The 16,575-nt window shown below is 48.2% G+C and overlaps 1 protein-coding gene and 1 pseudogene across 1 annotated transcript; one reads left to right on the forward strand and one right to left on the reverse strand.

Annotated features, from left to right (window-relative positions):
* Positions 1-7,002: 7,002 nt before the first annotated feature.
* On the reverse strand, positions 7,003-8,726 carry LOC123047651 (uncharacterized acetyltransferase At3g50280-like; annotated as a pseudogene).
* A 1,548-nt stretch (positions 8,727-10,274) lies between these two features.
* On the forward strand, positions 10,275-14,856 carry LOC123043046 (tau-cadinol synthase). Its single transcript, XM_044465394.1, has 7 exons — positions 10,275-10,474; positions 10,617-10,878; positions 11,362-11,734; positions 12,166-12,384; positions 12,796-12,931; positions 13,864-14,112; positions 14,464-14,856. Exons 1-7 carry the CDS (start codon positions 10,364-10,366, stop codon positions 14,755-14,757), a joined length of 1,644 nt encoding a protein of 547 aa, XP_044321329.1. The 5' UTR covers positions 10,275-10,363; the 3' UTR covers positions 14,758-14,856.
* Positions 14,857-16,575: the final 1,719 nt, after the last annotated feature.

Consider the following 16,575-nt stretch of genomic DNA (forward strand, 5'->3'; position numbering starts at 1 on the left):
ATCAATAGAATTTTTTTAAGTCAAGATAGCTAAATATGCATAGGAAGCTAATTTTCTTCACGCTCCATTGAAATGCACAGATATTAACTATGCTTGCCACCCTAACTTCCGTGGAAATGGTACATGAAGGGGAGTGGTGGCAGAGGAAAGGTACCGACACCGGTGAAGAGGACGACGGAACCGCGGAAGTCGGTGGCAGCGGCGGCCGCCCGCCCTCTCGGCACTTGGTGTTGTGGGCAGTGGCACAGGGGCGCGGGGGGGGGGGGGGGGGGGGGGGGGGTGAGCAGGGGCCTGCCCCCCCATAACGATCGTGCGATGCCATGGAATTAGTGATACAAGCGCACGTATTCAACACATATATACATACTCGCCCCCCCCCCCCCCCCTATCTCAACGCTAATTTTTAGAGAAAAGGAAAAAGGCCCAAGTGAAGCCCACTAGCGGGCCACTGGCTATTCTCCTGGTTTAGGCTTGCGTTCCAATCTGAATAACCTGTACGCCACCGTTGCGTGCCCTCACCCGCCTGGACGCCTCTACAATCCACGCCTCGCTGCTCCCGATCCAAATTATACTGCGACGGCAACGGCGCGACACAGGCTTCTTCAGTTGTCAATCTTCTGGATCCTCCGGATCCAGCCAACAAGAACTAGCCAAGAATCCAAGGTTCAACGCTTCGCTACATCACGCCATCTATTAATCTCAATTCTTATCTTGTATGATTGTTTAACTTATACATCAGAGTTTTGCTGTTTAATTGTATTGGTTGTGTGATTTATGATGCTATGATTCGATGAATAATTTACTATCTAGTACTTGTCCTTAGAAATATTGTGATCGTGATGGAAATTATTTTGGATGAGTTCCTATTTGTGATTGAAATTTTTCATGTGCCGAACTAATCCAATATAGCTAATTGAGAGTCTGTTAAGATTAGTTCATTTTTAAGCCGGTTGTTTCAAGTTCGAGCTACTGAAATTGTCTCAAGTTCGAGCTACTGAAATTTTCCCAAGTTCTCGGTATTGCATGATCATATATGTTGAAGAAAATTTAGAAGGTAAGTTCTTTTCCGATGAAGTTATTAATTTTTCATCCTATTGGCAATTGTAGCGGTAAATATAAACTCAAACAACAGTAACCATGTTTTGTAGCGTGTGGCGTCAATTACAATATGATAATAGTTCTTTTTTCGGTCTATAGAAAAAAGTTATGAACTTGACTTGGCCCCCACATACCAAAATCTTGGCTCCGCCCCTGGTGGGGGAGGGATGCCAGGCCTTGTCGCCGGCTATTTGCCATGGGTGTGGGCCTTGACCTGAAGGGGTTGGGACTTTTAGAGCAGAGAGCTGTAAATTTTTAATTACTTTATATTTTCTTAGAGAAATAGAGGGCACAGATGAGATTAAATCTGGGAAAAAAGTATGATTTTTATTTTGAAAGTATTCAAATGATAAGCCACTTGATTGGTATATCTATCAAAAGCTATGTGTGGAAATTTGAGAACAAAATATGTCGTCGTTTGATTCGTTAGTACTGTGGATTACGCAAAAAATTTGTATACTAGGTGATACACTAAGACGCTGGGCTAATTTTAATATGCGGACGTAACAGACTCAAAAGTGCAACCTGACAAGCTAGCAACAAAAAATTGCAATCAAAGAAAAAAAAGTGCAACCTGATGCTGGGCATTCAGGATTGTTGAGTGTACATTGTCCACTGCATATGTATAAGACTTGGGTCTGTATTTATACCGTTGTATCTCTCTCTCCACTGCATATTGGGAGACAATTAGAGGCCGGTCCATGCTGTACCTATATATGTGCACCATGGACACGATCAATGATTATCGATTCGTGCAATCTCATTCTTCCTAACTAACATGGTATCAGTTTAGCACACCGATCCCTTTCCTCGCTTCCGCCCTAGCCCGCCGCCGCCGCCCTACAGCCGCCGCCGCTGCTCCTCTTGCACTACCGCCACCGCTGTACGCCGCCGCCGCGACCCACTCCTTCTCGCAGCCGCCACCCTTGCCTGCCGCCGCTGCCTTCCCTTCCCCTCCTAGCCGCCGCGCCAGGGAACCCTAACCCTACCCCGCGCCGCCACTAGCAACCCCACCCGAGCCGCCGCCGCATTCCCTCTGCCGCCGCAGCTCCATGGCCTCTCCCTCCTCCAGCAACTCCAATCCGTTCGCCGGACCGGTGTCTGACGCCACTGCCGTTCGCGATCTCGACATCCACACCCGTGTCCCCATCAAGCTCGACCAATCCAACTCCTCGTACTATGCCTGGAAGACCTACTTCAACCTTGTCTTCTGCGAGTACCACCTCCTCGAGCACATCGACGGGTTATTGATGGCGACATCATGGCGGGCGATCCGGACTGGGCGGCCATTGAGGCCGCTCTCATCCGGTTGTTCTACCTCACCGTCTCGCCGGACATCTTCCACACGGTCGTCTCGGAGAACGACGGGGCGTGTGCCGTGTGGACCAAGATGAACACCCTCTTCACCGACAATAAACTCCAACATCTTGTGTTTTTGCAGCAGGAATTTTTTGGGTGCCATCAAGATGACTCCTCCATCGACGACTATTGCATGCGCCTAATGTGACTCGCTGACGAGCTCCACGATATTGGCACCAAGGTGTCCGACAACCTCATGCTGAGCACCCTCACCGCCGGCCTCAATGAGGATTTCGGCAACGCGGCTTCAAACCTCAACCTGCTGCCGAACCCGACGGATGAAGAAGGTCAAGGCTCGCGTCCACCACACCGCCTTCGCCTCCGGGACCTCTCGCGGGGTGCCTCCGCCGGCTCCGCCTCACCTGTGCCAGCCCGCGCCACCGGGGTATTTCCCCCTCCCGCCGGCCCCGCCCGCGCCACCCGCCCCCTCACAGCAGCCACAGTAGCAGGACGGCGGCCGCCGCAACCGGCGCCGTGGAGGCGTCCGCTCCGGAGCACCACACCAGCAGCAACAGCCAGGGTACAGGGGGGGTCCACGTCATCATCAGCCCTCCCTGCCCTAGTCCGTCGGCGCCAACCCATGGACTGGCGTGGTCCATGCGTACCACATGCCGGTGTCGCGGGCCCCGGGCATCCTTGGTCCGCACCTCACCGGCCCACAGGCGCACTTCGCCGCTGCCCCGTACCAGGCGAACGGAGGCGGCTACCCGGTGAGTGGAGGCGGCTATCCGCCGGCGCTCGCGCCTCTACCAGGCGGCTAACCGCAGCCGGGCGGCTACGTGCCGCCCCCTGCGCCGACCCAGCCGGAGGTTACTCCCTCCCACCGGCCCTGTGGGATCCTGGACTTCTCGTCACGCTACACTCAGGCGCCGTCTCCCTCCACCTACGGAGGTGGCGGTGATTGGTACATGGACATAGGGGCTACCGCCCATATGACGTCGCACCCCGGTAACCTTACTTCCTCCTTTCTGGTCACCACCTCGAACCGCATCACCTTTGGTGATGGTTGTTCCGTACCCATTACTCATGTCGGTCATAGTTTCTTTCCGTCTAATTCTATGCCTGTTAGCATGTCTAATGTGCTTGTCTCACCCAACCTAGTTAAAAATCTTGTCTCTGTTCATCGTCTTGCACGTGACAATCCTCTCACCGTTGAATTTGATGGTCTTGGTTTCTCTGTGAAGGACGCCCGTACATGGATGGTACTCCACTGATGTGACAACCAAGATGACTTGTACCAGGTGCACTCCGCCTCCACCGCCACCACCACCACCTCTCCGGTCGCCCGCTCCGCCATTGTCGACCTTTGGCATGCACGCTTGGATCACCCCAACTCCACCGTCCTTCATCAGTTCCTCAAGAGTTTTTCGTTTTCATGTAATAAATTCGACGAGCACACTTGTCATGCTTGCCGTCTCGGTAAACATGTTCATCGACCCTTTAGCGATTCAAACACTATTTCTACTTTTCCGTTTCAGTTATCTTGTTTTACTTGATGATTTCTCTCATTTTACGTGGACATTTCCACTCCGTCGCAAATCCGATGTCCTCGCCACACTCCCGGCCTTTTACTCCTACATCACCACCCGGTTTGGGCGCCCTATTATCGCCCTCTAGACTGACAACGGAAAAGAGTTTGACAACGCTGCCACTCGCCACCTTCTCGCGTCTCACGGCACCACTTTTCTTCTCATGTGCCCCTACACATCCCAGCAGAACGGCTGCGCCGAGCGGATCCTCCACACTCTTAACGATTGCGTCTGCATGTTGTTGTTCCACTCCAATGTGCCCCCTAGATTTTGGCCCGACGCTCTCGCCACCGCCACTCTCCTAGTTAACATTAGGCCATGTCGTCCCCGCTGGAACTACACTCCGCACCATCTTCTCTTCGGTTCCCCTCCATCCTACAATGGTCTCGGTATCTTCGGTTGTCTGTGTTACCCTAGCACCGCCTCCACTACACCTCACAAACTCGCCCCTTGCTCCGTAGTGTGTATCTTCCTAGGCTCTCCCCCTAACACCAAAGGTTACCGGTGCTACGATCCCGTCTACCACCATGTGTACACCTTCCGACACATGTACTTTGATGAGAGGGTATTTCCTTTTTACCAGGTACTGCCTTCTGCAGAGGATTCGGCGCCCTTTGATGGTGTTTCGAACGCAGCTCTGGTGCAGCCCCGGCATGGCTCCCTGCGGCCCCTCCCGGCGTGGCCTCGGCGTGCCCTCCTGCGGCGGGCCCCTCTGCCGTGGCACCGGGCCCCTCGGCCCCCGCTACGGGCCCCTCTGCCGCGGCCCCTGCTGCGGGCCCCTTGGGCTTGGTCCCAGCATGGCCCCCCGTGGCCTCGGGTGGCTCTTCGGCTCCCACCCCGACGGGTGCCGCGGCCTGCCCAGCCCCGGCCAGTCCCACCGCCCCGGCTAGCCCAGCTGCGATGCCGGGAGCGACGGACTCATCGCCACCCTCATCCTCTGCTCCTGCCGCCGCCAACCCGCCTCCCGCTGGCATGATGATGCAGTCTCGTGCCGGTATCCACCGGCCGAGCATGCGCTACACCGCTGATGAGTATGCGTGTGCGGTGTCGACATCGTCCTCTCCACCATCACCCATCCCCTCGTCTGCATGCGCCGCCCTCCATGATCCATATTTGCTCGCCGCGATGTGCGAGGAGTTCGATGTGTTGCAGCGCAACCGCACGTGGCATCTTGTTCCGCGACCCCCTCACGCCAATGTCATCAGTGGCAAATGGGTGTTTCATCACAAGACCAACCGTGACGGTTCTCTCGAGTGCTACAAGGCTTGTTGGGTGGTGCACGGCTTCCACCAGCGCGCTGGCATGGACTTCACCGACACCTTTGCCCCGGTTGTTAAACCGGGCACGATTCGCACGGTGCTTCTGCTGGCGGTCTCCTGTGCCTGGCCTGTGCATTAGTTGGATGTCTCCAACGCATTTCTGCATGGCCACCTCACGGAACGGGTCTTCTGTGAGCAGCCGAATGGCTTCGTCTACGCCGAGCATCCCGACCATGTGTGCTTGCTCTCTCGGTCTTTTTACAGACTGAAGCAGGCCCCCCGAGCGTGGTACTAACGTATGGCCGGGTTCTTGTAGGAGCTTGGGTTTCACACAACCCGCTCCGACACCTCTCTTTTCGTCTACCATCAGGGCACTGCTACTGCGTACCTGCTGCTCTATGTGGACGACATTATCCTGATGGCATCCTCGCCTAGGCTCCTTCAGCAGCTCACAGCTTGTCTTCGTGATGAGTTTGCCCTCAAGGATCTGGGAGCGCTGCACTGCTTCCTCGGCATTGAGGTCATTCGTCGGGCCGACGGGTTATTTCTGCATTAGCAGAAGTACGCTCATGAGCTTCTAGAGTGCGCGGGTATGCTTAATCGCAAGAGTGCTCCTACGCATGTTGACACCAAAGCGAAGGTTTCTACTTTGGAGGGTTCCCTTGCGCCGGATGCGGTGTTCTACCGCTCCATCATCGGTGCCCTGCTGTATCTCACCCTCACTCGGCCTGACTTGCAGTATGCAGTCCAGAAGGTGTGCCTCCACATGCACTCCCCGCGTGATTCCCACTGGACTCTGGTGAAGCGTATTCTTCGGTACATACGCGTCACTATGAGCCTGGGACTCACCCTGACGGCATCCTCCTCAATCGACATGCTCGCCTACTCTGACGCTGACTGGGCAGTCTGCCCGGACACACGTCGCTCTACGTCAGGCTATTGTGTCTACCTCGGGCCCACACGGATTTCGTGGTCGTCCAAGCGGCAGCCCATGGTCTCTCGCTTGAGTGTCGAGGTGGAGTATCGGGCAGTGGCTAACGCCGTTGCTGAGTGCTCTTGGCTTCGTCAGCTCCTCCAGGAGTTGCTATGTGTGGTCCCCAAGGCCACGATCGTCTACTGTGACAATGTCTCCGCTGTCTATCTCTCCGCCAACCGCGTCCACCATCGCTGTACGAAGCATATTGAGCTTGACATTCACTTCGTTCGCGAGCAAGTTGCTCTCGGGAAGGTTCGTGTTTTGCACGTTCCTACCACTCAGCAGTTTGCCGATGTCATGACTAAGGGACTACCGACCCTAGTCTTTGAGGAGTTTCGGTCCAGTCTCTGTGTCTCCTGCGACGCTTCGACTGCAGCGGGGTGTCGAGCGTACGTTGTCCACTGCATATGTATAGGACTTGGGTCTGTATTTATACCGTTGTATCTCTCTCGCTGTCCCCCGTATATTTGTACATCTTGGGAGACAAGTAGAGATCGGTCCACCCTGTATCTATATATGTGCACCATGCACACGATCAATGATTATCGATTCGTGCAATCTCATTCTTCCTAACTAACAACGATTATTAGTACAACACACAGACACGGCATTTGAAGGAAGAAAGCACCATAACAGGCGAGGGCATCAGGAGGCACACTTCCGCCGCCATCATCACCATCTCTGCGCTCCTAGTTAGATCGAGGGGTTCGTAAGCTCCTGCTGCTCCACCGTCCTTGAAAACCGTGATTAACCCGTCCAACTTGTTCCCCAGGAATACCCTTCACTTCACCCGTGTCCTGCATACGACGGGGAGGACAAGCCTCGTCTTCCGGTCCGGCGCCAGCCACCGGGCATGGCACACCGCTCGCCATAGGTGCGCCAGCAGGGCCTACAACGAGGAGATGGTGGTCATGGTCGTGTCGGCATTGCTTTAGCCTTGAGCTTCTTTATGCTCTCCGGGGAGAAATGGATCGAGCATTCCTGCACCGTCGGGCACTGAACCGCCTCGCCATGTCCTGCACCCTTGCAAAGGGCAGAGGGATCAGCACCGGGCAGCCTTCATCGAACCACATGTCGAATGGAGGCAATGGCGCCGCTGTGAATATGTTGCCGTCATCGCTTCGGCTCATCTCCGACCATGTGTTGAAGAGGTCACACAATGTGGTGCCGTCCCCGACTGCGTGGCTGAGCGGTCGACATGGCGAGGAAGGCGCCGTCGGCGAGCTCAGTGACCTGCACGGCCGGGAGCGGCCGGTTGGGGTCAAGGGCCGCGTCCGTGCTGAGCATCCCGTTGAGAAGGAATAAAGAGGAGATCACGCGCGGGATGACCCAGAGCGGGTCGGAGATGTCGGATACGTGGACCCCGGGCTCCATGGCATGGATGAACTCGACACTTTCATCCCCGCAGCGGAGGGAGATCGTCAGAGCTACAAAGCTAGTACTCACACCTACAAACTCGACAATGTTGAGTGCTCTCACTCTCCATATCTAAAACCGGTGTGGTCGCCGATCCATTCATATAACGTACCGAAACCTACAGCCGATGCAGCAAACCTAAAGCGTACACCACATGCATATGTTTTCGAAGCCGCCATCATCATCGAACCGCTGACCAATCTTAATGAAAGAGATCAGCATCATCCTTCCCAGTACGGAAATCCGTCGACGCCACCACAGCGCCCAACGACACCACCTCCCTACGCATAAACTGATGAGCATGTTGCAGTCGCCGCTGGTACACCGCACCACCATGCCGCGAAGTGCCACCCACCGACACAGCTTGAAGTCTCTGTAAGATATGATGTGCGCCTACCGAACAGACATGAAACAACGTAGCACCTATCATGCAGGCATGACTTGACATCTCCATTGAAACTCCGTGCAAGATGTAGCCGCTCCACCTCCTACCTCTGTCTGCCAGCGCTGCTCCACAAACAATGCTCCCAAGAGAGAAACAACACCGTAGTGCCGCCATCGTCCGATTTGGAAGACTAGATCCTATCATCAAGGTCACGGCGCAAAGCGCCGCCATCGTCCACCGTCGGCTTGATTTTCACCGGTAACTATGTCTCAGCCTGGACACGGTCCGGTCCGGTCCGGTCCCGGTCCGAGCCGGCGTTTGGACCGGCCGCCGGCGGTCCGGACCGGACCGGACCGAGCTTCCCAGCGGTCTGTATTTTCAGGACCGGACCGAAGTGATGCCAGCTCGGTCAAGCTTTTCCGGCTCGTTGGGACCGAGCCAACTTGTCCTTTCAGCTTCTGTTTAGTGCCTATTTAGCTGCAGGTCTGGTCTTAGTTACACATAAAGAGCGCCATGTTCACCACGGAGAGTAGCAGCAGCAACACGTAGTAGTAGTCGAGGTGCGAGTCATTCAGGTTGTCACCGATCCAGCTCTTGCCGGCGCTCGCCCTGGTAGCCCGGTCGACAAATGTCACAAGCAGGCTGTTGAGGAAGTTTCCGACGCCGAGCCCGCTCGTGTAGAAGGTGGTTCCCATGCTCTGCATCCCCTCCGGCGACTGCCCGAGCTGCCCGCGAGGCGGCGCAGCACGTCGGGGTCGCCGAGCTGCATGAGGCTACTGGCGATATCGGCGCAAAAATGGAATCGCGAGTGGACGGTGATCGCTGGAGACACGACCGGAGGGGAGGGAGACAAACACAGAAGTTGTTCCGGCGCTCGAACACCATGGACGGTGAACTGGCATGGTCGAGAACTCGCGAACGGCTTCAGTGCACGCACGGCAGCGAAGGCAAGTGGAAAAAAGAGGCTATGGGGCACAGGGAGGAGAGGAAGGAAGGTGAGGGGAAGCTCCTGGACATGATGGTTCACTCAGGGGACGCCGGTGGCGACGACGACGAAGCACGGCGGCGGCGGTGAATGCGCTTTCTCGGTCCGCCGAGCGGTCCCGGTCAAAGACCGGACCGGACCGAGTGCTGAGCGGGCCTAATTTCCTGGACCGGACCGGCCAATTTTGCTAGCGGGCTGGGACCGAGCGGTCCGGTCCTCCTCGGGCCACGAGCGGGCCAAAAAGCCCGCTCGCTGCGTCCACCCTGAACTATGTCTCCCCAACTCGCAGCCGGGACTAGATGACGGATCTCGAGATCCAACCACTCAGCCTTAGGCCAACCACCTCTGACACGGGAGATGACCACCACCGCCAAGCCTAGGGTCGCTGCCCAGGGCGCCCGCCTGATGCAGAACAAGAGTAGGAGCATCACCACGATCTGAAGTCAAACCGGAGGTTGAGCGGTTGTAGAATGGAGGCCGCTGCCACACCCTAGCCGTCGTTATCAGCCATCATTGCGGAGGAGACAAAGATGGGATCCGCTGCATCGATCCTGATCCTCTGGTGTGCAAGGAGAAGGCCACCCCCGCCGAGCCGATGGGGCTTTGCCCTAGCGTCGTCTCCGGCGGCTGCGAAGAGGAGAGCGGCGGCGGCGCACAGGAGCGGTATAGTCCTGTGGTGTGATGGATGCAGAATAGGTAGTTATATACTCCCTCTATTCCCAAATATTTGTCTTTCTAAACATTTCAAATGGACTATAACATGTATGTATACATATTTTTAGAATGTGGATTCACTCATTTTTCTTTCTATGTAGTCATTTGTTGAAATCTGTAGAAAGAAAAATATTTGGGAACTGAGGGAGTAATAGGTAACTCTGACCGACACATCCACATACATTTGAGGTGCCGGATTAAGTAATGTGCTGTGGCTGTAGATTCCTCCCAAAGGAGCCTGGGCCATGCAGCTCGTACGTGAGGACAAGATGGAGCAGTGAACGGGTAAGAGACGTACAGAAGGGCTGTCACCCAGCAGGGCTTTCGGTCTCTCACGCATTCCACAAGTGGAAACTAGGGACGAAGACGACTGACACCCAGCAGGCTTTCGCTCTCTCACGCGTCCCACGAGGGGAATCTTGGGAGGCAGACAATTAACACCCGCGAGGCTTTCGCTCTCTCACGTGTTCCACGATGTTCGTGTAGTCCAAAATACGCTAGACCTTTTAATTTAATATTCATGATAGGCTTAATTTTTCACAGACCCACGACCAAACAATTCGTTCGACTTCTATTTATAGGCCACGCATGCATTCAGGAGCTTCCAAAAGTAAAATTAAGCTCTCTAGCTAGCTAGCTCTCATGGCGTCTTCGTCTCATGCTGCTGCCACCCCGGAGACGAAGGAGCAGCTAGGCTTTGAGCCCTCGTCATGGGGTGACTTTTTCATCGCATACGAGCCACCCCCACCCAAGGTAATATAAAAATATATGTAGTTGGGTTTAGAACTTCTCATAAGCACGCACTACGCACGCAATCTTCTTTCTTCGCTTACAATTCTTTTCCATTCATTAGTCAATGGATGCTTACATATATATACATATATATGAATGGCAGAGGTCGGAGGAATGGATGATAGCGCGAGCCGAAAAACTGAAGGGGGACGTCAGCCTGTTATTTAAGACTTGCAACGGCACGACGACGCGAATGTTCTTGGTGGATACACTCCAACATCTTGGAATAGATCACCACTTTGACGAGCAGATCCATGACTTGTTAAACGAACTCCTGGAGAGTGACTTTAGTAGCTCATCCAGCCTCCATGAGGTCGCTCTTCGATTCTGTTTACTTAGAGAGAATGGGCATTGGGTATCTCCAGGTATCTAACTACCTGCTCCATCTTTCACAAATCTAGAAAATGTCAAAAATAAATAAATAATGCCCGCAAATTATAGAGGATGCCTAATTATTTAGTGGCTAGTTAGTTGAGTTATCAATCTTGGACTAATGCTCTTTTCATATTGAAGGACGTGACATTTTGGACACTTATAGAGTTCCAAATTTAACCATTAACTTCTATACAAAGAGTTATTGGAAAAACAATAGAGTTGTTATATTATCAAACATGAATTTACACTTATTATTTTCATGCATTCAATTAAATATTTAACCAAATACTGGTGTCTTATGTTTTTGAAAGTTCAACAAAGCTCTATCCTGATGGTCAAGTTTCTGTGGACTGGATTGTGCGTTCCTGAAACAATGCCACAGATTAAGTCGACTGGCTATACCACTGAAAAAAGTTGACAGCATGTGCTCTAGATTGTACTAATTAATAAATGTTAATTTACTGATCTCGCAGATGTTTTCGACAAATACAAGGGTGAAGATGGGAGCTTTAGAAAGGATATAACTAATGATCCAAAAGGAATACTATGTTTATACAATGCAACTCATCTTCTCATTCATGGTGAGCCAAAACTGGAAGAAGCCATGTGTTTTGCAAGGCAACATCTTGTATCGGTTAATGGTAGTCTGCAAGCCCCCCTAGCTAAGCAAGTCAAACGCGCCATTCATAGAGCACTTCCAAGGGCGTGTAGGAGGGTGGAAGCGCTACAATATATTTCAGAGTATGAAGAAGAGGAAGGGCATAACCAAATTTTGTTGGAGCTAGCAAAATTAGATTTTAACCTTCTACAACATGTCCACTTGAAGGAGCTCAAAGATATTACAGAGTAGGTTATTTTCTCTCTATTTATTTCCACTAAGAAAATAAGACGAAAACTTTACACCTTTCTAGCTTCCTAATTATCCATTTCAATATATGTGTCCATTCAGGAAATCAAATGTGTAGTTTATAATTTTATGTTTTTTTACATCTACCCCTATGTAAATTACTAAAAAGAGTTTCGGTGGTAGTATGCACACAATCATCTATCATTAGCTCTTTTGTCAGACTAATTTAGTGTTTCTTTCCTTTGTGGACAGGCTGGGATGAGCACACATATAATGACACATAGGATGTAATGTTGTATCATGCAAATGCATCTGAACATAATTTTCTCCATATGTCTCATGGATTATTCAATACAGCTACCTTTTTCTATTTAACAACATACAGTATCCATGTAATTTTTCAAAATACTCCACTAAATACAATTCACAGGTGGTGGAAACATTTTTCGGGATTCATCGATCTAAGCTTTATTCGCGACCGTTTGGTGGAAAGCTACACTTGGGCCTATGTGTTGTACTATGAGAAAGGCTTTGAGCTCCAGCGAAGTATCACCACCAAGATGATTGTACTAATTACCACTTTAGATGACACGTATGATATCCGTGCCACCATAGAGGAATGTCGAAAGCTACATGAAGCCATACAAAGGTTTGAATAGCTTTTCCTTTGAAACTTCCATCGATCCATCAACGATTGCAGAGTTCCAAAGCATCTCCTTCTTTTTTTTTCATCTAAAAAAACACTACTAGCTATGCATCCAATAACATTTTTACCTAAATTGAGCTAAAAGAAAATATAAGTATTAGCCACCCAGCGGACATCGTCATGTTGTAAGAATACTGTGAAAGTCATTGTTGTACCATAACACATGTAGTTGTTCGGTTTCCCACAATCATTGTCGCTCGCACTTACTATAATTTCGACAATGCTCAAATCGTTAATGTATAAACTTACACATGCTTGTCACTATCCACTTCTTGTTTTGAGTGAGAATTAATATACAACTAGTGGAACACCTAATGTGTCATTTCTAACCTCTCTTGTGGAATGACCGTATAGATGGGATAAGACAGGCGTTTCTCTTCTACCCGAGTACCTAAAGAAGTTATATATCGAGCTGTTGAGGACCTTCGAAAATATTGAGGTTGAAATGCCAGTCAATGTGAATTATGATACTGCCTACCTCAAGAAAGCGGTAACTACATATATGTTTTCTGCCTTATATCTCTACTTCTATATAAGACTCGGTTGGTGACGATGGTGTGTCTGCCATCCATCATTTCTAACCATTAGATAAGCATCTGACGACCATGAGGTAAGTTTTGGCCCTTTTAATTTGCAACAATATCCCACTTCTCTACTCCAATTCACAGAAAACCCCTTATTATCTTGAAACCAACCACATCCCTCCCTCACCTCATCAAAACATCCCGAGGAATATATTTTGAGTGAAACACAATATATTTTTAGTGATATATGTATATGAAAACAAGAGTGGTTTCTTTCAAGTTTGTAGACATGTATTATTCTACTTTGGATCCGTTGCGACGCACGGACACATTGCCAGTTACTAAATAACTATCAGATGGCTTATGTTATTTGTATCTTCAACAATAGGGGAATAGACTATATATCATGGTTGATTACTTTTATGTGGTTGATCCTTTTGTTTGCTACTGTTTTGTATCGGCATCATAATAAACTAGATGATAGCCCGCACTTTGTTGTGATACCTTGTTAAAAAATATAATTGATGCTAGAAAAAAACATATGAAGCATGTGACAAAATGATATATAAAAGGAGGAACAATATTTGGATTGAAGTTAGCGGTATGACACTTTTTTAACAAAAACGTGAAGCATGAACTACATATATTTTATCCAAGCATCCAACACCTATATTAGCCATGACTATACAAAAATTGATGCAAAAAAAATTAACTTATACTAACTTGCATGAATTGCTGAGGTGGCATGATTGCATGGATAGATTAATGCAATACATATAATTATGATTACATGCATGACTTACTGATGGTTGCATGGAGGGGGTAATCAGGTAGTGTGCTATAACTATTTAGACATGATGGGACAGTACATAACTTTTTTTTTGCTTGTTGGGTGCAGATTCAAAATCATGTGACTGGTTATCTCCAAGAAGCGGAATGGTGTCACACGAAGCATAAGCCAAGCTTTAAAAATCAGGTGAATGTGACTAGCTTAACTATAGGTGCGCCAACCGTTTGCTTGAGTATGATGGCTAGCATGGATGATACCATAATGAAAAGAGCACTTGAGTGGGTAGCCGGTGTCCCTAATGTCGTCATAGGAGCAGGAAAGATTGTGCGTTTCATGAACGACATTGCAGCATATGAGGTATGTAGTATTTTGATAAACATTTATGCATACACATATCATATACTGCATTTGAAAATGTAACTAATTAAGAGTCACATGTACAACGAAATCAAAGTTTCACTCGCATTTAAACAAATAAAATTCAGTAATATTAGAGAAAAAGTCATACTACCATATTGTTGTACAAAATTGTATTTTCGTTATGACAATTTTGTGTCCATGCAGTTATTTTTATCGGTTCAATTATCAGTCAAATTTACTTAATATGTGTTGTGGATGGCATGTAATTCTGTATAGAAGAACTTAAATAGCTCTTCTACTACCAATTGGAATGCCTACTCTAAACATTCTTTATATATATATATATAGAACCGAAAGTGCAAGGGGGATGCGGCAAGCTCCGTGGAGTGTTACATCCATGAGTATGGCGTCACAGGCGAGGTTGCCATCGCAAGGATATATGAACTGATTGAAGATGAATGGAGAACTCTAAACAAAGCTCGCTTTGAAAACCATGCATTGCTCCCCGCGCTGAAGCGTATTATCGGCTTGGCCCTTAGCACATCATTGTTCTATGATAACAGGAACGATGTGTACACAGACAGCAAGCATCTTCACAAAACTATTAAGAGCCTCTTCGTAAAGCCTGTTTTGTCTGGCTAGCTAGCCACAACAGATGAATAATAAATTTTCTTATATATTTTGGGTGTATTTTATACTTCATACATATATAAGTTTAATCGAAAGAAAACTTTCAACATATGAGCATTATATTTTTTGGATATTGGATTTTGTTTCTCTAGAAAAATTGTAGCCAATTAAAAATTATCTATGTAATCCATTTTTTGCTCAATGTTTCTAACCACATATAGCATGTGGTAGCTCGGCACTAGACTTGGCGCACAACAACTTTAACTAGTAGAACACCCGTGCATTGCTACGGGCTACAATGTATATACTTTAGGGCTCATCTCTGGATTGAACTCTTAATCTAGTCTGTTACATCTATTGCCTTTTTAAAATGCACACTTTGTTATTTTTGTTGTTGGTATATCATGAATAAAAATTTGAGCTACAAAATAAAATTAACTAATTAGACATGCATGACCTTGTTATCAAGAATGATTGCTTTCATACTTTGTGGAACTGTGTATTGACACACATGTCCATTTTTCTAAAGGAACAATATTAATATTAACCAAAATCTGAGAGTTTGTACAATTCATGAATGTATGCGGGTAACATGTAATTGCGAAAAAAAAGGTCTATAGGAAGTCAATTACTAATGAGATGACATAACTGGTATGTTGATTTCTTTCGGATAGAATGCAAGATCTGTGAATGCAAATCAATAATACACGCCCACTCTCCTCTTGTGAATGTCTTCTCCGATAGGCCCTACAACCTTGATAATTGGCGCATGTTGGAATCAATAGACATCATCTTTCGCAACTATGTGGCAGCCTTGCTTACGACAAACCTACAAAGTATGGAATTAGTCAATGAAAACATCATGCAACTGAATCTTGATAATCACAAAATACATTAGTACTTTGTAGAAGAGGTTAAGTAACTACAGATTAAAACATATCAAGCTTGACTTATGCTTTTGAACTAATAATCACTTTACCATCCTCCATAACCTATACTGATATGGTATACTTGGACAATAACATACTTATTTTCTAAATTGCATAACTGAAAAGAAATCATGAACCATAGGCAAAAGAATGATGGACCAAGTATTATAGGTTAGGTAGAGCATGTGACCTTCATTAGCATGCATGCTAGTACTAATCAAAAATTGTGTGTGACTTACGACATATTATAGGAGCGCTCCTATGGGTGCTGACTGATGGCCGCCATCTTATCATGAGATCATAGTTTCTCTTGAGTTTTTCATTTCCATTTCCATTTTCTTTCTTTCCCCTGTACAATTGGCGTGATTTTTCCCTTTCTCTATCAATGAAAACACATCTCTCCTATGTACTTTCTATGCTGCACTCATGTGTGCATTTTTAAACTTGATAAATAAACTTAAATCCTAAGGTGGAATAAATGATATATCATACAAGGATAGAAACACGTACAGCCTCAGCTTAGCTACCTAAATATATTACTTTTCTAGCTAATCATACCAAGTGATGTAACTTCGGAACATCTATATAAAGCTACATGTGATATGTAAACATCTCAACAGACCCAGACAAAAAATGAGTGGAAAAAATGCAGTAATATCTATTTTTCCGGACCTTCTGACATCACTAGCCTCATTGTTTAGAAATGGTGTTCCTTCCAACCACGATCAATAGAAAATGGATCATACTATTACACAATAAATAGTTCTAATACATAACTGAGCAATTGTTCTATTTTATATTGATATTTCAGTTATCAGTAGCTTTTGGTGGAACATGTTGCAGACCACATCAATCCATTACAATGTTAATTGGGATAGGAAGATGGAGGTAGCTAGTGATC

Source organism: Triticum aestivum, chromosome 2B (assembly GCF_018294505.1).
Source record: "Triticum aestivum cultivar Chinese Spring chromosome 2B, IWGSC CS RefSeq v2.1, whole genome shotgun sequence".
Classification (NCBI taxonomy): domain Eukaryota; kingdom Viridiplantae; phylum Streptophyta; class Magnoliopsida; order Poales; family Poaceae; genus Triticum; species Triticum aestivum.

What these genes read in the sequence shown, in the direction of transcription:
- LOC123043046 (XM_044465394.1), top strand. Translation starts at nt 10,364, where the DNA reads ATGGCGTCTTCGTCTCATGCTGCTGCCACCCCGGAGACGAAGGAGCAG. An exon ending in CTGCCTACCTCAAGAAAGCG is followed by an intron (nt 12,932 to 13,863) that starts GTAACTACATAT and finishes TGTTGGGTGCAG; the next exon opens with ATTCAAAATCATGTGACTGG. An exon ending in ACGACATTGCAGCATATGAG is followed by an intron (nt 14,113 to 14,463) that starts GTATGTAGTATT and finishes ATATATATATAG; the next exon opens with AACCGAAAGTGCAAGGGGGA.